This window comes from Maylandia zebra, linkage group LG10, assembly GCF_041146795.1.
Source record: "Maylandia zebra isolate NMK-2024a linkage group LG10, Mzebra_GT3a, whole genome shotgun sequence".
Lineage (NCBI taxonomy): Eukaryota > Metazoa > Chordata > Actinopteri > Cichliformes > Cichlidae > Maylandia > Maylandia zebra.
Genome location: NC_135176.1, coordinates 14,912,603 through 14,934,171, shown reverse-complemented (window position 1 = coordinate 14,934,171; position 21,569 = coordinate 14,912,603). Strand labels below are relative to the sequence as shown.

Genomic DNA, 21,569 nt, shown 5'->3' with positions numbered 1-21,569 from the left:
TGAGCGCAGATACGCACATCTATGTGTGTTGTTTGCTCTCTGGGTTTAGAGACTGCGCAAATTCAAGCCTCAAACAAACAACTCAGCACCATTTTCTTATGTAAAAGTAACGGAAGTTTTACTACTCATGTAGGTGTTGCACCAATTATTTGTAGTTTTTATTTTAGGCCGGGCGACCGTGGCTCAGGGGGTTGGGAAGCGTATCTGTAACCGGAAGGTCACCGGTTCGATCCCTGGGCTCTCTGTCCTGTTCGTTGTGTCCTTGGGGAAAGACACTTTACCCTACCGCCTACTGGTGTTGGCCAGAGGGGAAGCTGTGGCTACAACCGTAGCTTGCCTCCACCAGTGTGTGAATGCGAGAGTGAATGGTATTGTAAAGCGCTTTGGGTGCCTTGAAAAGCGCTATATAAATCCAATCCGTTTGAACTATTCAAATTCATGATGGGAGTGTGTTCGCAACGGCTCTGTTTACTGGATGGAGTCCAACAGGTTTCTTGTATGTAGGTTAAACCAACTAATGATAGCAATGTAGCACACAGATGCAATTAGACAAAAAAAAAAGAGAGGGATCAGAGCGCCTGATAAGCCCAAGGTCCCGAGCCCCAGGCTAGACAATACCAGCACGAGACCCACAGGCACTATATCAGTGAGGACAGCACTCTGGTGATAGGATGCAGTTAGAGGCTGTAAATTATCAACGCAAGCTGTTATCATGTGCTTTTACTGACGATACTTGTTGTAGTGAATAAATCCATTCACAGCCTTTATTCCAAAACAATGAATCAAAGCATCATCATTAAAAATGGCAGCTCTTCAGCGACTGTTTCTGAGAAACCTTTGGCTGCTTTTTTAGATTATGTTAACAATTTCGCTGCACATAAACGCTGAGACTGCGTTAAAGTGTGAATGTCAGCTTGACATCCTGGCTGACAAACCTAGATCTATCAGCCAAGTGCATAAATAAAAGGGTAATACAGCATCTACCAAATGGCACAGGTGTTTAGGCACAGATGTCTTTCCAGGTGTGATGTTTTGGAATGAATTTTCCAAACCTGACAAGAAAAAAAGAAATTGGACCTTGAAAAACCCAAATCCTGCCTTCCTCAAATATGTCCAGTGAAACTGAGTGACTTCATTTTATTCTTATAGCACAAAGATACATGGACACGAGAGAATGCAAAGATTCTGCAACTGTGCAGCATGTGTTTCTAATAAACTGACGCTGCTTTAAAATTATAGCTCTGACACAAAGACACCTCATTTTGTTAAATGCCGGTTGCCTCGCTTCTCAGGTCTCCTTCCTCTACTGCTTGCAGCTCAGGAAGCAAGATGTGAGTGGAGTATTCTGTTTGTGTGTGTGTGTGTTTTCAGGATGTGGCGTACACCTGCTGCCAATTCACTTGATTACATGAGACTAATCCACCAATCAAGCTCCTGCTCTTGACTCAGTTGTTCAGTTTGTCAATATGGTATCAACACTGCGTCCAAGTTGTAGTTCTATAATGTTGTCGCTTTGTTGTCTGACCTCCTAAGAGTCTTTGTTAGTTCCTGTGCATCAAATCCTTTGTCTGGTACCAGAGCTTCACATCATCAGCTACCACGCCTGCCTGTCCATCTCTCTTATTCACATCCACCAGCTGAATCCAAACACTGCCAGCTGCAACTCTGAGCAGTTAACTCCTACCCATTGTTATCACTGGAGTTCTACAATAAATCTGCTGTGACTGTTCATTCTGCCTGTTTTTGGGTTTGTTACATTCAGTCCCTCAGTTCTTAAAAATTTTACAGATACATCTCCAAATCTAATTTGTCTCATCACATACGGACATGCTACAGGGGTAGGCTTATCTTTCACTGAGCGATCAAGGTTACAAAAAGCAGAAATTAACATAAGACATTGTTATTGAACCAAGTGATATATAATACTCAAAAAAATTAAAAGAAAACTTTTTAATCAGAGTATAGCATCAGTCATTAAACTTCTAGGATGTTGGTCTGTTCAGGAAACAGGCAGAGGGAGTTGTTAATCAGTTTCAGCTGCTTTGTTATTATTTTTTTCAGTAGTTTTGCATTTGGCTAGGGTCAGTGCAACTGCTTGTAGCATGCGATGACACCTGGACCAGAGCATCAATATGTGCCATTGTCAGAAGGTTTACTGTATCTACCAGCACAAAATGAGGTGCATGGAGGAGATTCCAGGGAACAGACAGTTACTCTAGGAGAGCTGGACAGGGCCATAGAAGATCCTTAACCTATCAGCAGGACCGTATCTGATTGTTCGTGCAAGGAAGAACAGGATGAGCCAGAGCTGCGAAAGGACCTCCAGCAGGCCACTGATGTGAATGTCTCAGACCAAACAATCACAAACAGACTTTGTGAGGGTGGCCTGAGAGCACAAAATCCTCTATTGTGCCCTGTGCTCACTGCCCAACACCATGGAGCCCAACTGGCATTTGCCTTAATATACCACAATTGGCAGGTCCACCAATGACGACCTGTGCTTTTCACAGATGAGAGCAGGTTCATGTGGCGAGAATATGCACACATTGCCTGGGCAGCTGCATAGGCATGTTTTTCACTGGGTGAAATGCAGTTACCCCATAAAATTCAATCTGTTACAGTGAAGAATACAAACATAAATGGGCCTTGTGAACTCATTATAGTATTTATAAATGAAAAGAAAGAACAGCCCCCCACCCACCCTCCCACCCCCAGTACTATCAGGGTTACTGTTGAGGTTGAGTTTTACTGTAATATGGTTTTATGGTGAGTATGGATGCTCTTTTCTTGGCGTACCTTGTAAAACTGATCTTATATGACATATACGTTAGCAGAACTATATCTACACTGATCAGCATGAAAAGAAATCTCTGCATTAAACAGCAAACATTGAATATTATCTCAACCAATCACTGGGTGGCCAGAAATGAACATGAAAAACTACAGCATAGGAAGCTAAAGCAACAAGAAGCTGGGTAAAACAAATTGTTGCAGAAAAAGTGTAGGAACCAGGCAAGAACAGCTTCTGATAGTAAAGACTAAAACTAAACTTCAGAAGAAGTGGTCAGAGTGATTACTGCAGTTCATTAAAGATACACAGATTGTCAGTGGGAAAAGACAAAGACAGTTTGTGTAACTTATGTTCTATTTAATGTTGAAACGGTTCGTGGGGTCAGACTTCTGTTAAACTGTTTTTATAATCTTTGTACTGGTACTTAACTGAAAGTTAAAGTGTTACGTATCCACTTATGTTTAACAGGTTTTAACTGAGGAAGAGGTAAACATTGAGAAGATGCACATGTTTTGTCACATTTTACTGATGTAATAAATTTGATAAATCCCTAACCTTTAGAGCTTGTCTATCTTTTTAGCAAGTGCATATCATAAAATACACCATCTTCAGAAAACCACAAAAGAAACCTTTTCTTCACTGTTCAAATGGCAATTTCCTGTTTTTTCAGACTTTGTGGATTTAGTCCCCCGTGATCTGTAATTTGATGACACATCTGCAGTTTTTTTGCACGTTGTTAGCTTTCTACCTCTGATTACTTTTTGATTACTTTTACTACTTTATTTGATTGCATTTTTTAATCTGGCAATTAAAGAATTAAAACCTGCGATAGATGTTTCATTCAGGCTGTATCTGTCTCTCCAGGTGTGAGGTTTGAGCATTTCAATACTGAAAGTTTTTTCATTGCTTGTAAGTAAACCCTACAACTCGATTTTATCAGGATAAACTGAAATAAAGATGGTGTTGCTGTTGTATTTTTCTTTCTCTTGATTGCTGTATCCGTTGATGATGACTCCTTACTTTGTTTCTCCTCTGAACTGTCATGAAAATGTATGCATAGGTCTGTGTGCCACTTTAATTGCAATCATCAGGTTATCCCCTCATCTTCCATGAAGTGACCAGAGCAAATTTTTCATTTGTTCTCCGCTGCTGCAAATCGGGGTGTCATTTCTATTGGTCTAAAATTAGTTACTGCAGCTGTTATTTTTTATTATAATAATATATATATATATTTATTTATAGTTGTTATTTTTACAATTTATATTAAAAAGCTTACTATTATTATTACCTATAATGCACTTTGCCTATTTTCTGTCATAAATCCAGTGGATGAACTAAATGACTGCACCAAAACCCAGTGAAGGATAAATGGATCATTTATAAAGGATTATTTGGAGCTGTGAATCACGCAACGCTACTGTAGTAGAGTCCAAGAATAAAAATGCGGAGCTGGAAATGAGCATAATAGGTCCTCTTTAAGCTGGAATCCAGCTCCATTTGAAATTCCCAACGTCTTTGTGAACCTGAGCAGAGAAAGGTAAATATGGGTGACTGTATGCTGCAGAGGCTTTGAGGCTGACACGCACACCTCTCGAGTCTCAACATGTTATTGCGCTGACCTCTGTTTCAAAGTGTCCTTCCAGTTGGCAGGTCTGAAACCAAGATGAAAGTGAATTAATTAAACTGAGCCCTGCATTAAAGAACCAACTCAGCAAGTGACACTGATGTCACAGTGATCTCTGGGTCAGAGCCATAGTTGACAGTTTGGCATTCAGAGTGATATTTAGTTCATTTCCCTATGAATGCATATTAATATTGTTATCCATATTAATTTTTTCATTTGTTTTTCTAGGGTCGCATCTAGCTGACATTTGGCACACATGCATCCATGCTGCTTTAATGGATCCCCACATCTGTGTGTGGGCCATGAGACTGATATAGCTTGTGGGTTTGGAAGCGAATCCTTTGCAGAAGTGGCTTCAAATGATACATATATACATATATGTATTTGCAACCCCAATTGCAAAACATTTGGGACTCTATGTAAAATGTAAAACAAAAACAAGGATGTAGGGATTTGCAAATGTCGTAAATCTATACTGTATTCAGAGAGCATAGAAAAAAAGGACATAAAAATATTTAAATGTACACATTTTACTGTTTCATAAGAAATATTAGCTCATTTTGAATTTGATGGTGGTGACGTCTTAGAAAAGTTGTAACACGAGCAACAAAAGGCTGCAAAAATAAGTGAGGAAAAATAACAGATCAGTGACATTATTGGGTATAAAGTAGCATCTTAAAGAGACCAACTATTAGAGAAACAAAGATGGGCAGAGGTTCTGCAATCTGCATAAAATTGCATCTACAGTTGTGGAGCATGTTCCAAATAATGTTCCTATGTGTTTAATTATGTATGCTTTAAATATCTAAGCATCTACAGTGAATAAAATAATCAAAAAAGTCAGGGAATTTGGAGAAATTTTGAAATCTGTGCGCAGTGGAGAAGTCTGAAAATGAATACTGGATCCTTGTGATCAGGCAGCACTGCACTAAAAGCAATGAAATCTAAGCATATGATAGGAATTCTTCTTCTTCTTCTGAAATGTTCCCGCTGCCTTTGTTTTGTCCATGACTGGCTGTTTAGTGAGCCATAAACTTAAGTAAAAGCATGCGATACCTAAGCCATCTCCCTAGACCTTCATTGATATTCTGAGTGTTTCCCTCAGTTTGGTTCCTTTCTGGTTACTCTGTTATCCGTCCACATGTCCAGAGCAGCTTTTGTTGATTGTTAATTTAAATCCAGACTGACAGAACAGCCTGTTTTTGTAAAACATTAAGCCTGGATGTAAAACAGTGCTTCACGTTCTCGAAATTTCACAGGTCATGCAGAGAGTGTTCAAGACGTCCTTTGAATCTTTTTCTCATTTTTATTTTCAGCTGCTGTGAAAAAACAAGACTTTTAAGGCTCAAACAGCAGATACATCAAATAAAAAGGAATCTAAGGACAAATCTTTTCCTGAACACACTCGCAGCTGAAAAAATGCAAAGTTTATTGTTTTGCTTTGGTGCACCTGCAGCTTCATTCGTCTTGACATCTCATGCTGATCCTTACACAAGAGCACACATTCCTCATAACTAATCACCAAGACACACACCAGGCAGTCTCAGATAGCAACATCTACTCCATAAGCGCAATACAAATATGAAAAACAAATAATTGGAAAAAGATTTTGTTTTTCTTTTGCCCTTTATGAATGGTTCTGTCTCATAGCCTTTCTTCTGCATTGCACGAATGGAAGGACACCTTACGATTGACTGATTGACTGCTAATTCTGTTGTGTAACAAAAGCTTGTTACAGATCTTTCAAATAGTTGAATATTTATCAGCATGATGCAACAAGTCAAACACATACTTGCTGTTTTTCAGTTGTTTAAAGGTGTCGTATACCTTTTTTGTACATATATTACCAGCAAACCGGCCCTTGCTTGATTTGCGAACAATTCAAGAAGAAAGAAAAGAATATTTCAAAAAACGAAAGAAAGAAAGAAAATGACAAAGAAAATCTAATTCAGCCGGCCTGACACGTATGAACACACACACACACACGTTTGTGCGCACACACTGCCCTTCGTGTTATGTAGTCACTAAAGGGCAGGGAGTGCATCTCAGAGCAGCGAGCTGAGCATAGTTATGTGCTCACTCTTGATGCTGAAGCTCAGTTGCAGTGAAGGACTTGACGCTGCCACTATACAACAAAGAGTACTCTACCTCAGCTTTCGCAGAACAAGCTGGTAATACCTCAAGAATTCACAGTGTACTTCAGGTAATCCAAACTTCAGGAAAGCTTTTGGAATTTGTGAGCCGATTGCTCACTTTTCCATGGTGCAGCAACAAGACGACTTTAACTTTATTTAGCATTTATAGCTTTGTTTTTTAAGGACTGTCTGTGGACCACTTTGCTAGCATTCATTTGAGCTGCATTAATTGTTTTAATGGCGATGCTACAGTAACCAACATAGTCACTGTGCATTCTTTTTCCAGTTTATCTAATTAGAGAAGACTAACTTGGCAGGTAAGTCTGTTTAACTCTCTAATATTTAACACTATCACAACATTCAGTGGTTGTTTTTCACAACCAGTGTTTTTTTCAATGTTGTCACAGGTGCCGGAACCAAGTTCATTGGGAAACAACAGCATAATCTAGTGCCATTAACATTAAAGTCACCTTCTAGCGTTCTAGTTGTACAAAAGCATGGGGTTCAGCGACCTCCTTGAGCAGGTGGGCAGCACAGGCCGCTTCCAAATCGTGCACGTAACCCTCCTCTCCACACCCATCCTTATGTTGGCCAGCCACAACCTGCTGCAAAACTTTGTGGCTGCGGTGCCTCCTCACTACTGTAGCGCTCACTCAAATCTCTCACAGTCCCAGCTGAGCCCAGAGGAAGCTTTGCGGATCACAGTACCACAGGACCACAGAGGAAAATTGCACAGGTGCCAGCGTTACGTTGTTCCACAGTGGCACCTCCTGGATAAAAATGGGACCTCCAATTTGAGAAACGAGGGAAACAGTGTGGATGATCTGGATGCTGACCTGCAAGGATGCATAGATGGCTGGACGTACAACATGGCTGACAGAAGCTCCACAATCATATCTGATGTAAAACTGCATTTTTATCACACTGTTTCAGTCAACTTGTCATCGCAGTGCAGATGTTCATATGTTGTAATGTGCATTTTTTGCTAGTGGCATTTAGTGTGTGACCAGCACTCTTTGAAGCAAATGGGACAAACCATCTACATGGGAGGCGTGCTTGTGGGAGCGTTTCTCTTCGGAAGCCTTGCAGACAAGTAACACCAATAATATACAATAAGCTGAATGTGTAATATTTTGACTCGTCTTTGAAAAGAAAAATCTTAATTGCCCAGTGGCATGAATAATAAACAGTTCAGCAAGTCAAATAATGTTTCACCGATGGCCCTCATGTCTTCTAGATATGGTCGACGTATCCTCCTGCTCATGTCTTACCTTCTGATGGCGGTCTCTGGAACATGTGCTGCATTTTCTCCTTCCTTCCCTCTGTTCTGCTTTTTCCGGTTTGGTTGTGGCATGGCTCTATCTGGCATAGCACTCAACACCTTGTCCCTCAGTATGATTTTTAGTTCCTTTATTTTACTTGACTAAAGGGATGTTGATGACATGGGCTCCCAATCTTATGAAAATGTGTTTCATCTGTTTCAAGTTCTTGAGTGGATCCCCACTCGTGTGAGAACTGTGGTGGGCACGATGAGTGGCTACTGTTACACACTGGGCCAGCTGATCCTGGCATTGATGGCCTACTACATCCGGGACTGGAGGTGGTTAACCCTGGCTGTGTCTTTGCCTTTCTATGTGTTCTTCCTCTACGCATGGTGAGATGGCAATCATTGAACTGAAAAGTTTCAACTATAGTCACCAATGTAAGCTAAAACATTTTTAAAAAATGTAGCAAACCTAACCAATATTCCTTATAGGTGGTTTCATGAATCCGCAAGATGGTTGGCCTTAAAGAATAAGCCTGATCGGGCGATCAAGGGACTTAAAAGTGTGGCTAAGTTTAACGGACGGTGTGATGAGGGAGAAAAAATTGACATTAAGGTAAGGGAATATTTTTAAACTTTGGGATAAATCTGTGTTTCACATAAACAGACTGTATATTAACAATGTTTTCTCTTTGTGCACAGATGCTCCAGGAGTCCATGAAGAATGAGCTGTCCATGTCAAAGGGCTCCTACACTGCCTTGGATCTGTTCCGCACACCCTACATGAGGATTAGCACAGTCTGTCTGGCAGCTGCCTGGTGTGTGTGTGCTGCTCTTGTAGAAACACTCAGTGACAGATTTACAGCACCTTCTGTGAAACTGCAATGACACCAAGTGTATTTTTATATTTAGGTTATCAACCAGCTTTGCCTACTACGGCCTTTCCATGGATCTGCAAAAGTTTGGAGTGGATATTTACCTGATACAAGTGATCTTTGGAGCTGTTGACATACCAGCTAAAATCATCATCGCTGTGACTATGAGTTATATAGGGCGCCGGCCGTCGCAGTCTGCTGCTCTCATCATCGCTGGGGTCACTATCTTGATCAACCTGCTGGTACCTTATGGTATGTCAGAACACAGACATGTGCACAAGATAAGGCTGAGGAGAAGCAAGTGAGTGACCTGATGGATGTTCCGCTTTTTTGCAGATCAACAAACTCTGCGGACCTCTCTGGCTGTTGTGGGTAAAGGTTGTCTTGCTGCATCTTTCGTCTGCTGTTACCTTTACGCTGGAGAACTGTACCCAACCATTATTCGGTAAGTCTCATCTGGCAAAACCATAAAACTATCAGCAAGGAAACCTAGATGACTTTGGTTTAACAATGAAATCTAGGTTTCGCTGAAGAGCAACAACTAAGGATAATCGCTAATCCAGGGGTGGCTGCTTTTTTGTTTTTTATACAGTAGTAGATTTACAAATTCTGTGAACTGGAAAATCTATTGGTAACACTTTATAATATGAACTGCAAATTGCAGGCAAGTACGCTGTACTTACGTGCATTTTGAGGGCAACAAGTCAGGTTTTTGCAAAAAATAATGAACAAGTACACTGTAAGTACCCTGTACTTACATGCATTTTGTGGGCAACATGTCAGGTTTTTGCAAACAAGTGAAACAAGTACAGGGTACAAACAGTGTACTCGTTTGAACGTTTTTGCAAAAACCTAACTTGCCTGCAAATTATTCACAGGTCATGTTATAAAGTGCTACCAGACTTTTTATGTTTTCAAACTGAAGGACGGTCTAAGCCAGACCTTCCCAAAGTGTGGGGCCGGGGGGGGGGGGGGGCTTCAAATCACGGACAAACAGTGTCCCACATTCTTGATTTTTAGTTCACACACACTTGTTGTAATGACTAACTACTCCTGACATTTTGGAGATGTTAGCTCTGTATACAGTAAAGTTACAGAGGGATACAAATAATATCAGGCTGATCCTGCCACGATTTGTTCCCCCTGTCTAAATCACGGACAAACAGTATCTCACACTTGTTTATGTTTTTCAACCCATTTTGCACAGCGAGGCATTTTTCGAAAATGAATTGATAGCAATGTTGAATATTATTACACGGGGGAATAACAACTACACGTAAAATAATCACACCGTGATGCCTCTGCCTTTCTAAATAGAGGGACAGTAACTGCGTGTGTATATGTAAGCCTGTAAAAACCGAAGATAGTCAGATTAACAGTATTTTGTCTCTATCTGCCATTCTGCAATTCATCTCCGGTAAACAATAACGTGGCGCAAAACGTTTTCAAAAATGTAGGTGTGGACGTAGCATAAAAGAGTTAGTAGTTTATTTTCTTACTACCTGTAATTTATTGCAGTTTATTTGTATTTGCTTAATTGTTTACTAAATGTTTGAGGTGTGAAATAAACCGCAATGGAGCAAAATATGGGTGTGTGTGTTTGTGCACGCGCACACGCGAACATTTTTCTTGTAAAACAAAGGGGGGCCCAGCAAAAAAAGTTTGGGAACCACTGGTCTAAGCAATGAGTTCCAAATAATGTCTTTGTCACGTAGAAAACCTGAACTGTACCGTTGAAATTGTGCTGATTTTTCTTATATTAAGAAATCTAAGGTATTAAATGTGTAGACAAACTTCTTTACACTGATATAAAGAGGAGTTTGAGGAGTTTCACTGGTCTGGCCCACTTAAGTTCAACGTTGGCTGGATGTGGCCCATAATGACATCTCTGCTCTAATATATGGTTTCATGACATTTTAATAGTCTAAGACTGCACATGCACTTCTTTACTATCACTAAAATAATTTACATATTTACTGACCCTCTGTTGACACAATCTCTGACTTTACTAGTGTGTAGTTATGACTGTTTGCAGCTGTTTTATGGTTTTATGTCTTCTCTCTCAGTCAGAATGGCATGGGATTGGTGTCCAGTATGGCACGTGTAGGAGCTATGGTGGCCCCCATGGTGCGCCTCACGGGAGACTACATACCTTGGCTACCAGGTTTAATCTATGGAGGGGCGCCAATCCTCAGTGGGGTTGCTGTTATATTTCTTCCAGAAACGCTTGGCACACCCCTTCCCGACACAATACAAGATGTGGAGGAGAGGTAAGATTGAGTTCCAGGACGCAGCATGTGTTCCTTTTATTTTATCTCTGCATGTCCCAGAATCAAAACATTAATTTTAGAAACAGAACTCAGGAGGACTCGAGGGTAACGTATACAGCAAATAGCAAATCATCATGGTTTACTCAAGGCCAAAAAAAGCACATAAGACTAGAAGAGAGAAAGAGAAAGGGAGAGAAGGGAGAAAAAAAATAATGTATCCACATTTGCATTTTCTATTTTGCACACAGGGGATCTGGGAAACGCTCCAAAATGTCACCAAAAGAAACAATAATCTTGGAAGACACCGGGGCAAACCTCCTAAAGCCTGTTGCCTGAGTGTTTTTGTACTCCACATGTTAATGAAAGTAGAGTGAGTGCTACTTTTATCTCTTCTCTGTTTGATTTCCACAAATTTGGTTCACCTTATGATTGCTGGACGAATGTTTTTTCTTTCGTTTTGTGAACAAATGAGTTAAATCCGAAGCGAACGCCACCGTGAAAAGAACGCTGTGGACAATCAGACCTGTTTATCTGACAATCAGTAGATTTCAGGATCTTAATCTTACTTTGCACATGTCATTATTATTATTTTTTATTTGTATTTTGAATGTGTAGAGCGATTTCTTTATTTGAGCCTTTCACAGGTTAAAGACGGCATCCACTGGTATCTTTATTGTTCTATACACAAGCCCGTATTGGAAAACAATTGCCTTTTTGTCTTTTAAATCAAGACTTCTTATAATCCTTTTTAAATCTCAAAGTCTGTCTTTTTTATGGACGTTTGAACACAAATACTAGTAAAACCCCTTTCAGTCTACTTCATCTGGCATGAGTCACTTTGAGCTGAAGTAACTAAAACGAGACAGAACAAGAAATCAAGGATTTGGATTTAAATAAAAGCAGCAGATGAGCCACACAACAGAAGGCACAAAGTATAAAAACTAAATAAATAGATTCACAGCAGGAATCTGACATGCCGTTGCTTTTCACTGCCCCCCCACACACACAGTTTTGCTATAGCATTGTTGTTGTGAACACAAGAGTAAAGGCAGATTTCCCATGAATTATGTGAAATGAACCCCCACTCTTTAAAAATTGAACACCCTAGTTAATGTTTGAAGGGCAGATCAGTGTTTTGTTGCTGAAGCAGGTAGCTTGGATGGGTCAGAGGATTTTGTTTGTGTTTTTCATAAGACAGCCTCCGAGAAATGTAGTTTCTTAGATTTCAGTCCATTTAATTTATTCAACTACTTTTGTTCTCAGCACGCTGCACGCTCTGGATTTAACGCCGCTCTCTTGAGTTCTCACAGTTACCACCCGGAAAACGATCATCACGCAAGCAAAAATGTAATGCAGTAGTTATCAATGTAGTTATTAAACGGATGGTGGTCAGCGAAAAGAATGATAAGAGTGAATATTATGGAAACATTACTTGGTCTCGTCTATGATCCCATGATTATGCATCATAACTCATCATCATTATTCATCTATGTATTACTTTTATGTATTAGTCATCAATTTGTTGTAATCATCTATCCTTGCAGTTGTTTATTACACAAAATAAATTATATTATCACACTTCTGGCCACATAGCGCTGATATTCACTGCACATGCCCATATTAACGTTTTCCAGCCAGGTGTTTTCCTTTTCCCATTCTTCCCTTTCTCTGAGGGGAACAAACATTGCTGCTCTAATGCTGGGCTCACACTGTGCGATTTTTGGCCCATTTTGAGCCGATTTTTGAGTGATCGGACCGATTTTGGCCTTCATCGTGCGTCGTGTAGTATACGTGGGGTAACGAGAAGTGATTAACACCTCACGACCAGCTCCCGATCATCAATCGCTCGTGAGGGTGTCACCACAGGCGCTCACACTGCTCGCGCGCAAACGTAAACGTTGGTGAAAAAGATGGAGCAGCACGGCTGTGCAGCGTGTGATCTGGACACAAGCGATGGAGGCACAACTTGTAGAACTTTGGAAAGCTCATCCGAGCCTTTTCGATGTGGCCTCACAAAATTATCACGACCACAACAACCGTGAAAATAGTTGGATTTACACTGCTGCTCAATCACAGCTGCCTGATCAGTGTTTTTCATTAGCAATTTAGCAAAATTGATGGTAGTGGTGTGTCTGTGTGAGTGAAAGACAGAGAGAGCGAGCGACAGATTTTCTGTTATAACCTTCATTTTATGGAGGCACAGTGTGAGCACTCAGGTCGCATCAGAGCATCGGGCGGTATAGTGTGAGACCCTGCATCGTGACCTATGAACGTCTAACCCCTGTGAGTCAATCGTGCAGTTTGAGCAGGAGCTGAATAACGTGACTGAAAAAAATCGCACAGTGTCTGCCCAGCTTTAGGTGTACTGTCATCCGAGACTTGCACCGCAGAGTCGGCGTTTGTTTCCCTGTTGGCCATGCTTCTTGTTGTGGTCATCTGTTGTCTTCCGGTATTTTCTCCGCAAGCGACCTTTCCTCGACCAATGAGATGAGCGGTAATCTGAATTGTCATACTCGAATTGTCATAAGTGTGCTGTCAGCTCATTGGTCACAAAGCAGGAGAGGGGCTGGGAATTATGTTTTCAAACAAAGTGTTAATTCCATAAACATTTATAGACTACTTTTGATTCTCACTGTATTACGGGACAAAGTGCGTCCCTTATTAGCTCAATACGTGTACTTTTGTTTCGAAATACGGGACGATTCCGTATTTTAAGGGACGGTTGGCAACCCTAGTCTCGTCCCTTTCCTTGAATCGGTTCAGCGGATTTGCTGCTTTTCTCTCAGTTACTGCTGTTACACGGATGTGAGGGGGGATGTTACTGGTAAAGGAGGAAACAGTGCTGATGCGGAGCACCACTCACGCCTACATAGGGTGAACTCTTGTGATTTGAAGACTTCCGCATCTTGCTGCTTGTGACACCATCTAGTGGTGCATATATGCCAATGCAGGAGCTGAACTTCCCATCACGGGAAGGTATCCATGTGAGGAAAAAAAAATTAAAGGTGGAAAACTAAATCTAAAATGAAATCTTGACCATATTGAGGTTTTGTCTTTCAGTGTTTAAATATTGGACTTGGATTTCACATATTGTAGCTACTCTCATTTATCAGAACAGTTGATATTTTGGCCATAGAGTCATCCATGATTAACAAAAAAGGCAGCGTCACAATACTAGTATGCTTTGGTTCGTGTTCCTTAAAAGATCCGTCTGGAGTGAAAAAACCCAAACAAACCAGGATTTACAATAAATAGATTCATACTTATAGCCTCATATCAACATGTATGTTTTCAATTTAAGGCTCGTACTTTCCTCTTTGAAATAGTTAAAGTTCGCCAGTGCTCTTGCTCTCACGCAACAAATGCATTGTTGTGTGTGTCTGGCACTAACTGTATGAAACTGCTATCTAAAACCTTTTGGTTGCAACATATAAACCCTCGATCACTGTATTAAATAGATTTTATTTCACTGTCAGGTTTTATGCGTGTTCTCCTGAGACACCTTGCGCACGCCAGACGAGTCCAACCCCAAGCCAAGAAAAAAAAAAGAAAGAGAGAGAGAGAGAGAGATGAATCAAAATACAGAGCAAGGCGGTCTACAGAAATGACTACAACGTAAAATGATATGAATAAAGATTTATTTTCTCATATGAACAGGTGGATTCATTTTTCATTGTATTTTACAATCTATGACAATCTCGCAAGTTTTTTCTTTTTTCTAGCATATTTCAGGAATGACATGGGGAAAGGTTCTTTTTTATTGCTGAATGTTAAATGAAATACACTTTCACTGACTGGAAAAGAATTGTCTGCTGCTTTTTTTGTGTGATTTTTTTTTTAAAATCTCTTTTTTTTAAACCATGCACCCATCTAACCTTGACCACAAGGACATGCAGAGGAGAGGTGTTCAAACATTTCAAGCGAGGGTGGGGTCGGGGGGTCATAAATTTCAACAGAAGAGGCTGATTGGACGTGCCCGGTAGCATCTCAAATGGGTGAGAGGACTGGCAGGGTGAAGGGGCTGTCACATTAAAACTGGAGGTGAAGTCTGCTTTTGCACTTTTCTGACATACAAAATTAGACCCAGAGGTGAGAAACTCAATGAAAACATCTGCATGTTGTGACCGATGTGTGACCATCCTCTATTGCCATGCCACTGTGCATTTACCATATACCAGTCAGAATTGCAGATCAGTGTTTAAAAGGCATTTCCCCCCCTAATTGCAGCATTCCATTATTTTTTAATAAGGAGGAGCAGAAATATACCGACAGAGACGAAACGTCAGCTGTCCTTTCTGTGCGAGCCACACTGACGGCTGTGACTTTGAGATATCTTTCAAATATTTACTTCTCCCTCAGTGGAGGACAAAGGGCTTAAAATGAATTTATTCACTTTCAAAATCATCATTTACAGGCTAAATTTTAAATGACTCCATCAGTCAACAAGACAAAGCAGTACACATTACTATCAGAGGAGAAACTATTTGGATTCTATCGGCTATTACTGGGAAGTATGCACGTGAGGTGGAGGGATCTAAGCCGAGTGATAAAATAATTCACAGACACAGTCATTCAATGGACGTGACGTTAAGTGAACAAGAAAGGCTGAAAACATGATAGACGGCTGCATAATGGCTTTCAAAAAATAACTCGGGTAAATATGCATTTGTATCATGTTATTTCATTCTACACTATAGGCATCACATTTTTTTTCCACACAACACACTACAGTCACCTCTTAGAAAATGATGTAATCAAACAGCAAAATAGAAAGTTTGCATATTTTTGCATCATATGATCCTCCAAAGTTTCACAGCTATTTCGTTAATATTGTCTAGTATGCTCTGTACTGTGATCCACTGAGCTGCTTCCACCTGACTTTACTTTTCTCTGCATGGGAATGATCGGGGTACTAGTAACTGCGTGTTAACACGTAGGTCCTCAGCATCTGAGAACTTGAATCTTAGGTAGACCTAAACTTAAGGAAGAGGTTGAGCAGGGCTTGAGGTGGAGGCGGGGGGATGAATGTGGAAATCCTGAGACGCTGGTGGCCTTAAACGTAAGCCACGAAAACAGAATGGACACAGAAGGATGATTAGGCGTGGGATTCGAGTGAAAACAGACGCAATCTTTTTGTTTTGCCACTGCCTCTGACAGCAGGGGTCACCCTGTGCCAAGCGGCTCAGTGTTTGTTGGCCACATACCAGGCTGAAGCAAGGAAAACCTGTTGGGAAATAATCATTTTCAAAAAATTTTTTTTTAAAAAAGGACGTAAATGGGGCGGGCTGGGGAGGGGCAGAATAGCTGTAAACACATCAAGCAATGACCTGGATAACATACAACCCTACAGCAGCCTTGCCTGCTCACCTACACTGGGGTCACTGTTCTGATTAACCACTTTTCTGTGAACCTCCGAGACTCTTTACTCTCACTCTCCTGAGACACCAGTAGACCCACACATTTGATGTTACCACAACAAACAGTGAAGTTCATCTAACAGTCACAAACGCATGCAAGCAACACACACAGGTGCGCACGAGCGTGCACAAACACGCACACACACTCGCAGACATTTATGCACACGCAACACAATTTCTCACTCTCTGTGACTCTTTTTCTCTTGGTAGACATTAGTTAGCGGGCAAAAAAAAAAGAAAAAAAGAAAAGAATCTACATCGCATTTATGAGGCGTTCTAATAAATCCCAAATCATAAAAGAAAACCCTACAGGCGAATCATATTATCATATGTAAACATACACTTTATGCTGAAGTGGTTTATATCGCGTGATATGGAAGGGGTTAGACTTCTCGAAGAATGCAATTTGGAAAGAAAGTAAATAGGAAACCAGAGAGGAAAAACAAAAACATAAATGTGTATAAAAAAATGAGGCGTCCATATAAGAAAGGCTACAAAAACCTCCACTGGCCCTCTGGCATCGGCATACAGCAAAAGGCACCACAATATTACTCTATTTTTTAACATTGTGAAAAAACTGGCACATCTTTTTATGCTGTAAATCAAAATGTACATATAAATAGAGTTTTCCCTATAAAAAAGTCTTTGCTGTTAACTAGTAGACAACTTTTGCTAAAATGAAAATAAATATTTCATTTGTTTAGAATATCTGTCAGTTATATAAAATAAAAATATTTCTTATAGATGCAGGTCTATACTATATTGATTTTTGTCGGTTCATTATCACTCTTTAATGCGGTGTATTGTCCGGTTTGGAGCGTGACTGTGTGAGTCTCGTATGCGTGTTCCCATGCCCACTGTGTCGCCCTGACGAGTTAGAAGTCCGACTGTCCGCCGGCCTGTAGATGGTGGAAGGCTCGGCGTTCATGTTCTGCATACTGAGGAAGGGCGTGCTCTCGCCGTCCTCCTCTGACTCACTATCTGTTAGACAGCTTCGAGACCCATAGTCCCGAGATGCCTCGTATCCTCGTGGGGCCACGTGGCCATTCAGTCTGGATCTCCGCCAGCGCCGGCTTCCAGTTCCACTGGACCCACTTCTCTTTGGTTGCTCCCGAGAGGACAGATACTCCTGGGTGGTCTCATAGTCTTCATCCTCAGCCAGCCGGTAGGGGCTGGAGGGAAGGCTTCCCCTGCTGTCATTTAGATAGGTTCGACGCTGCTGCCGGTAAGGCTCCTGGCAATGAGCATCGTGTAGGGGCACCTGGTAGCGGCGCAGCAGAGGCTGGTCATCCTCCAGGGGGTACGGATTGTGAACAGCAGGAGGGAGCGACATGGCGTGGCTGGCATTGGGGGATGTGATCTGGAAGGTAGGCACCTGCGGGGGCAATGAGTAATGGAAATCCACTGGGGATAGGCGGGCTGGTGTTGTCAGGGCTGATACGTATCTGTGGTAAATACAGAGAGGAGGAGGAGGTCATAGTTAATTGGAGAAGAACAAAGAATTATGCTGACAAAGACAGCTGCACATACAGTAACCTAGCGTGAATGTTTTAAAGGTATTCTTTAAACTAATGAACATTATACCCTGAAGCTGCACGTACACTTAAATATTCAGTCAAAGTGATTGCTTTTCGATAGAGACGTTTAGCTTAGAGTTTCACCTGAGCAGCACCGCTCCCTGCTGTAGGTGGAGCACTGGGCGTTGGCTACAGGTTGCCCCAAAGTGTAGTTTACTTCCAGCAATCCTCTGCAGTCTAGATAACTATATTACTGTTATATTTGCTACTCGATTACTGCTCAGACTGCTTTTGCTTTTGTGTGCAGAGCTTAAACATCTCTAATGAGAAATATAATATATAATAATATCTCCACTTGTAACAGCACCATGGAGTCTCCTCTGTGATCTGCTCTGGATTGCATAACCCAACACAGGCACAATACTGCTTTATGTTCAAGACTGACAAAAGTAAAACCATCATTACTATGTTTATTAATGTTGGTACAGAAATCTTTCATAACAACATGGCTCAGGATTTAGTACACAGACATTCAATGTTTTTCCCCAGCAGAGCTTGAATAGCAAACATTTACATCAGTTTTCTGATGATCTACTATGAGCAGCCAGGTTTCAGTCCTGACGAGGAAGAAGGATGAGGACTTAACTCTCTTCTTTAATAACCGTGGATCAACCTGCCCAACAAGATCAACGAGTCAAATCTGTAGCTATACTTTACAAAACTCTTCAAAACAAACCCACGTTTAGCCATTCAATGAGCGTACTAACATCGTGCCTGATTGCTGAAGTTAATGTTGAGAATCTATATTTAGACATCGAAAGCGCATACGCTACAGATGCAGAGTTTTCCCATCATTTGTAATATTAAAATAAAAAAAATAAAAAAGCAACAACAATTCAAAACATTCCTGAAAGACAGGTTAGAATTTATGGATGGCTGACGGTGACTCACTTTGGACCTGTGTGTACAGAGCGTTTTATTTATTTACTTTTATTTCCTTTAGGAAACCTGCTATATTAGACACAAGCCTCAGATATCCCCGCAACACCACTCATTCAGCTGAGGCAGAAACTGCCACCATGATCAAAGACGTACGTGCAACCTGGAATGACTCTGAGGACATGTAATCTGTCGCTGCATCACAACCTAGCGGTCATGCACAGATGCTGCATGCGGGTATTGTCAGTTAAGTTAAGAACTCAAGCAGATAAAAGGCAGCACATGTCTTGTTCGGTTCGGTTTTCTTAGGTACTGATAGTTGGCTTGGATTCTGTATAGGAGCTCCAGCCTCCTTGATACATCCATTTCATACTTCCATTTTGGCTCAGTACTAAAGCCAAAGGTACAGAACAGAATGTTAGTACTGGTTAATATATTAATCAATTAAAATGTGATTATAATTTGGTCTGACTGTTATGCATTTTAAGTTTGGAAAGGTAAGAAAACCATGCTAAGGTAAATCTAATTGTGCCTTTCAATATAATGAATCCCACCGAGCAGACTGTTCTGCTGGATGCTTCTAGACTGTACCACTTTGTATGAAGCATTTCACTTAGGGGTTAAGTATATTCAACAAAGTGACTTTTGAGAAGTAGTCTTAAAAAAATAAACAGCTGCTTTTCCATTGGAATCTTATGGTTCCTTTAGGATCAGCTTGTCAGTTTGAGCTATCAATACACAGTACTGTTTTCCATCTGAAATGGATTAGGCGATGATAAGTGTTATCAAGCATGGATGAAGCAAGATACTAGAAGTGATGTAGATCCTGAAGACTAAATCTGCCTGATCAGTTCAGTTTCAGCTTGGCAGCACTCACAGTTGCTGTTGGTCACAGAAAATGCAATTCATACTGACAGGTCACAAATGATCTGCGGCAGCAAAACAATCTGTTGCTGTTTTAGTAAAACAGACAGACAATAATCGCCGCTGAAGAAATGATCTCTAAAACTCCTAATGGCTTACTGTAGAGCTGCTTTGTTGAACAACAATGTTTAGGAGCATTAAAGCTCACTGATACAATCTACACTATAGTAAAAGTCTGTTTTTACAGTAATGTGAAGCTGTAATGTAGCAGTAAGGGCTAGAACACATTCAGTTAGTACAGTATTTTTTTCCTGGGAATAATGCAGCTACCCTGTGCGTAACACTGTATAAATATTGCAATACCTTTACAGCAGACCATAGGCTCAAATCACCATTATGTTACAACACCGTTAATGACTTTCATTTGAATAAAAAAATGTTTGAGAGTGTGATGTTAAGCACCCTTTTATAGCAGGTCTTCATACTAAGAAATAATTTGTTTTAAAAAGAAGAAGAAGAAGAAGAAGAAGAAGAAGAAGAAGAAGAAGAAGAAGAAGAAGAAGAAGAAGAAGAGAGAAACCTTAACCTTAGTGTCTTTAAAAATCTTTGTAGGAGTTGTGTTGAAGCAGTAGAAACAACCATGCCCCCAAATTCCCAAATTTCCTCTCAGCTCACTGCTAATCTAGGCTTGCTGAGCGATGGATTGTCAGCTGTGAACAGTGCTAGAATTCAAAATATCAGCAGAGACCGAGGAGGGCATTTGGGGATTTTAGGTACCACAATCAGGCAACAGAATAATGTAACGCTGACTACTATTGAATTGCAACACACATAAAGAGAAAGACCTAGATGCACACTATTTAGATCTAAGTTTAGGTCTGATCTGATTTGTCATGTGAGAACTTTAATTTCTCTGTGCCTCTGGTACAGACATATTTACATGAAGTACAGGAAATAAAAATGATACAGCTGTGGAGGTGATGAAAGTCGTATTTCTTCGTATCTGCCAGACTGTTTCTGAATCTCCTCTTTGTGCTAGCTTTCACTAAACCTGTCCTATTTCTGACTTAAGTGAGTTTAAATCTGACTGTGCAAAATGGCAGACAAGTGTATTTAACAAAATGTCACACCATCCCTTAAATAAAATAAAATAACATTAAAAGGGAACACTAGCCAATTAGAATTGCATACTGGCCAGGGAATACTCTTCCCATTGAAATGAGCACTGTTTCTCACTCTTGCCTACCTTAGCGTATTTCATCATCATGCCTGCTGTGTGTCAGTTTCCACTGAGTCTCTCAGAGTGCCCTGACTGGCCTCTCGAGGCTGAGAGAGAACCAGCAGAGAGAGGAAACTTCTCAAAATATTCATGACAAACCCAGTGCCATATCAGCCACACAGGTCTGGTCCCCACCTGTCGCTGTGCGGAGAGTCTCCCAGCGAGTCGAAGGAGTCCCCGTACTGCAGCCTCGGCCGATGGGGGTCAGAGTAACCACAGTGTGCAGCGCGCCGTGCTCGAGCCTCCATGCACGCAGGGCTGCTGCATTTACTGGTCCCCACGGATGATGACATCATTCCCGGCGAGTCAGAGAGGATACTGTCAGAATGTTCCAGGCTCCATGTCCGTTCCTCATGTCTGACAATAAAAAAAAGACAAAAAAAATAGGTGTTAACATGCACACACCCCACAATATGTCCAAGTTTCACTTTTTTGTCCTTTTTTTTTGAAAGAGTGCTTGATAACAAATCTGCGGCTGTCTCTGGAGGAAGAACATTTCCACAATTCAACTGCAATTCCATGATCCGTTAGCAAAAGTACCAAGATATTCAGCTCTTATCTCTTTTGATCCTGTTCCTCTCTAACCTGCATATG

General features: G+C 40.9%; 2 protein-coding genes across 5 annotated transcripts in view; one reads left to right on the top strand and one right to left on the bottom strand.

Annotated features, from left to right (window-relative positions):
• The first annotated feature begins 6,458 nt into the window (after window positions 1–6,458).
• slc22a6l (solute carrier family 22 member 6, like) lies at window positions 6,459–12,537 on the top strand. The gene is made up of 12 exons (XM_004564046.5): window positions 6,459–6,618; window positions 6,837–6,867; window positions 6,958–7,452; window positions 7,540–7,643; window positions 7,788–7,942; window positions 8,036–8,204; window positions 8,307–8,430; window positions 8,517–8,632; window positions 8,727–8,941; window positions 9,026–9,134; window positions 10,756–10,959; window positions 11,208–12,537. Exons 3-12 carry the CDS (start codon window positions 7,048–7,050, stop codon window positions 11,293–11,295), a joined length of 1,689 nt encoding a protein of 562 aa, XP_004564103.3. The 5' UTR covers window positions 6,459–6,618; window positions 6,837–6,867; window positions 6,958–7,047; the 3' UTR covers window positions 11,296–12,537.
• A 2,043-nt stretch (window positions 12,538–14,580) lies between these two features.
• The window catches only part of nrg2a (neuregulin 2a), a 78,495-nt gene continuing 71,506 nt past the window's right edge, over window positions 14,581–21,569 (bottom strand). For all 4 annotated transcript variants that reach the window (XM_076889135.1, XM_004564045.6, XM_076889136.1 and 1 more), the window contains 2 exons: window positions 21,111–21,332; window positions 14,581–17,821 (listed from right to left, as the gene is read on the bottom strand). In XM_076889135.1, the coding sequence (XP_076745250.1) occupies window positions 17,167–17,821; window positions 21,111–21,332 (877 nt within the window). In that variant the 3' untranslated portion in view covers window positions 14,581–17,166. The remainder of the gene's footprint in view (window positions 17,822–21,110; window positions 21,333–21,569) is intronic.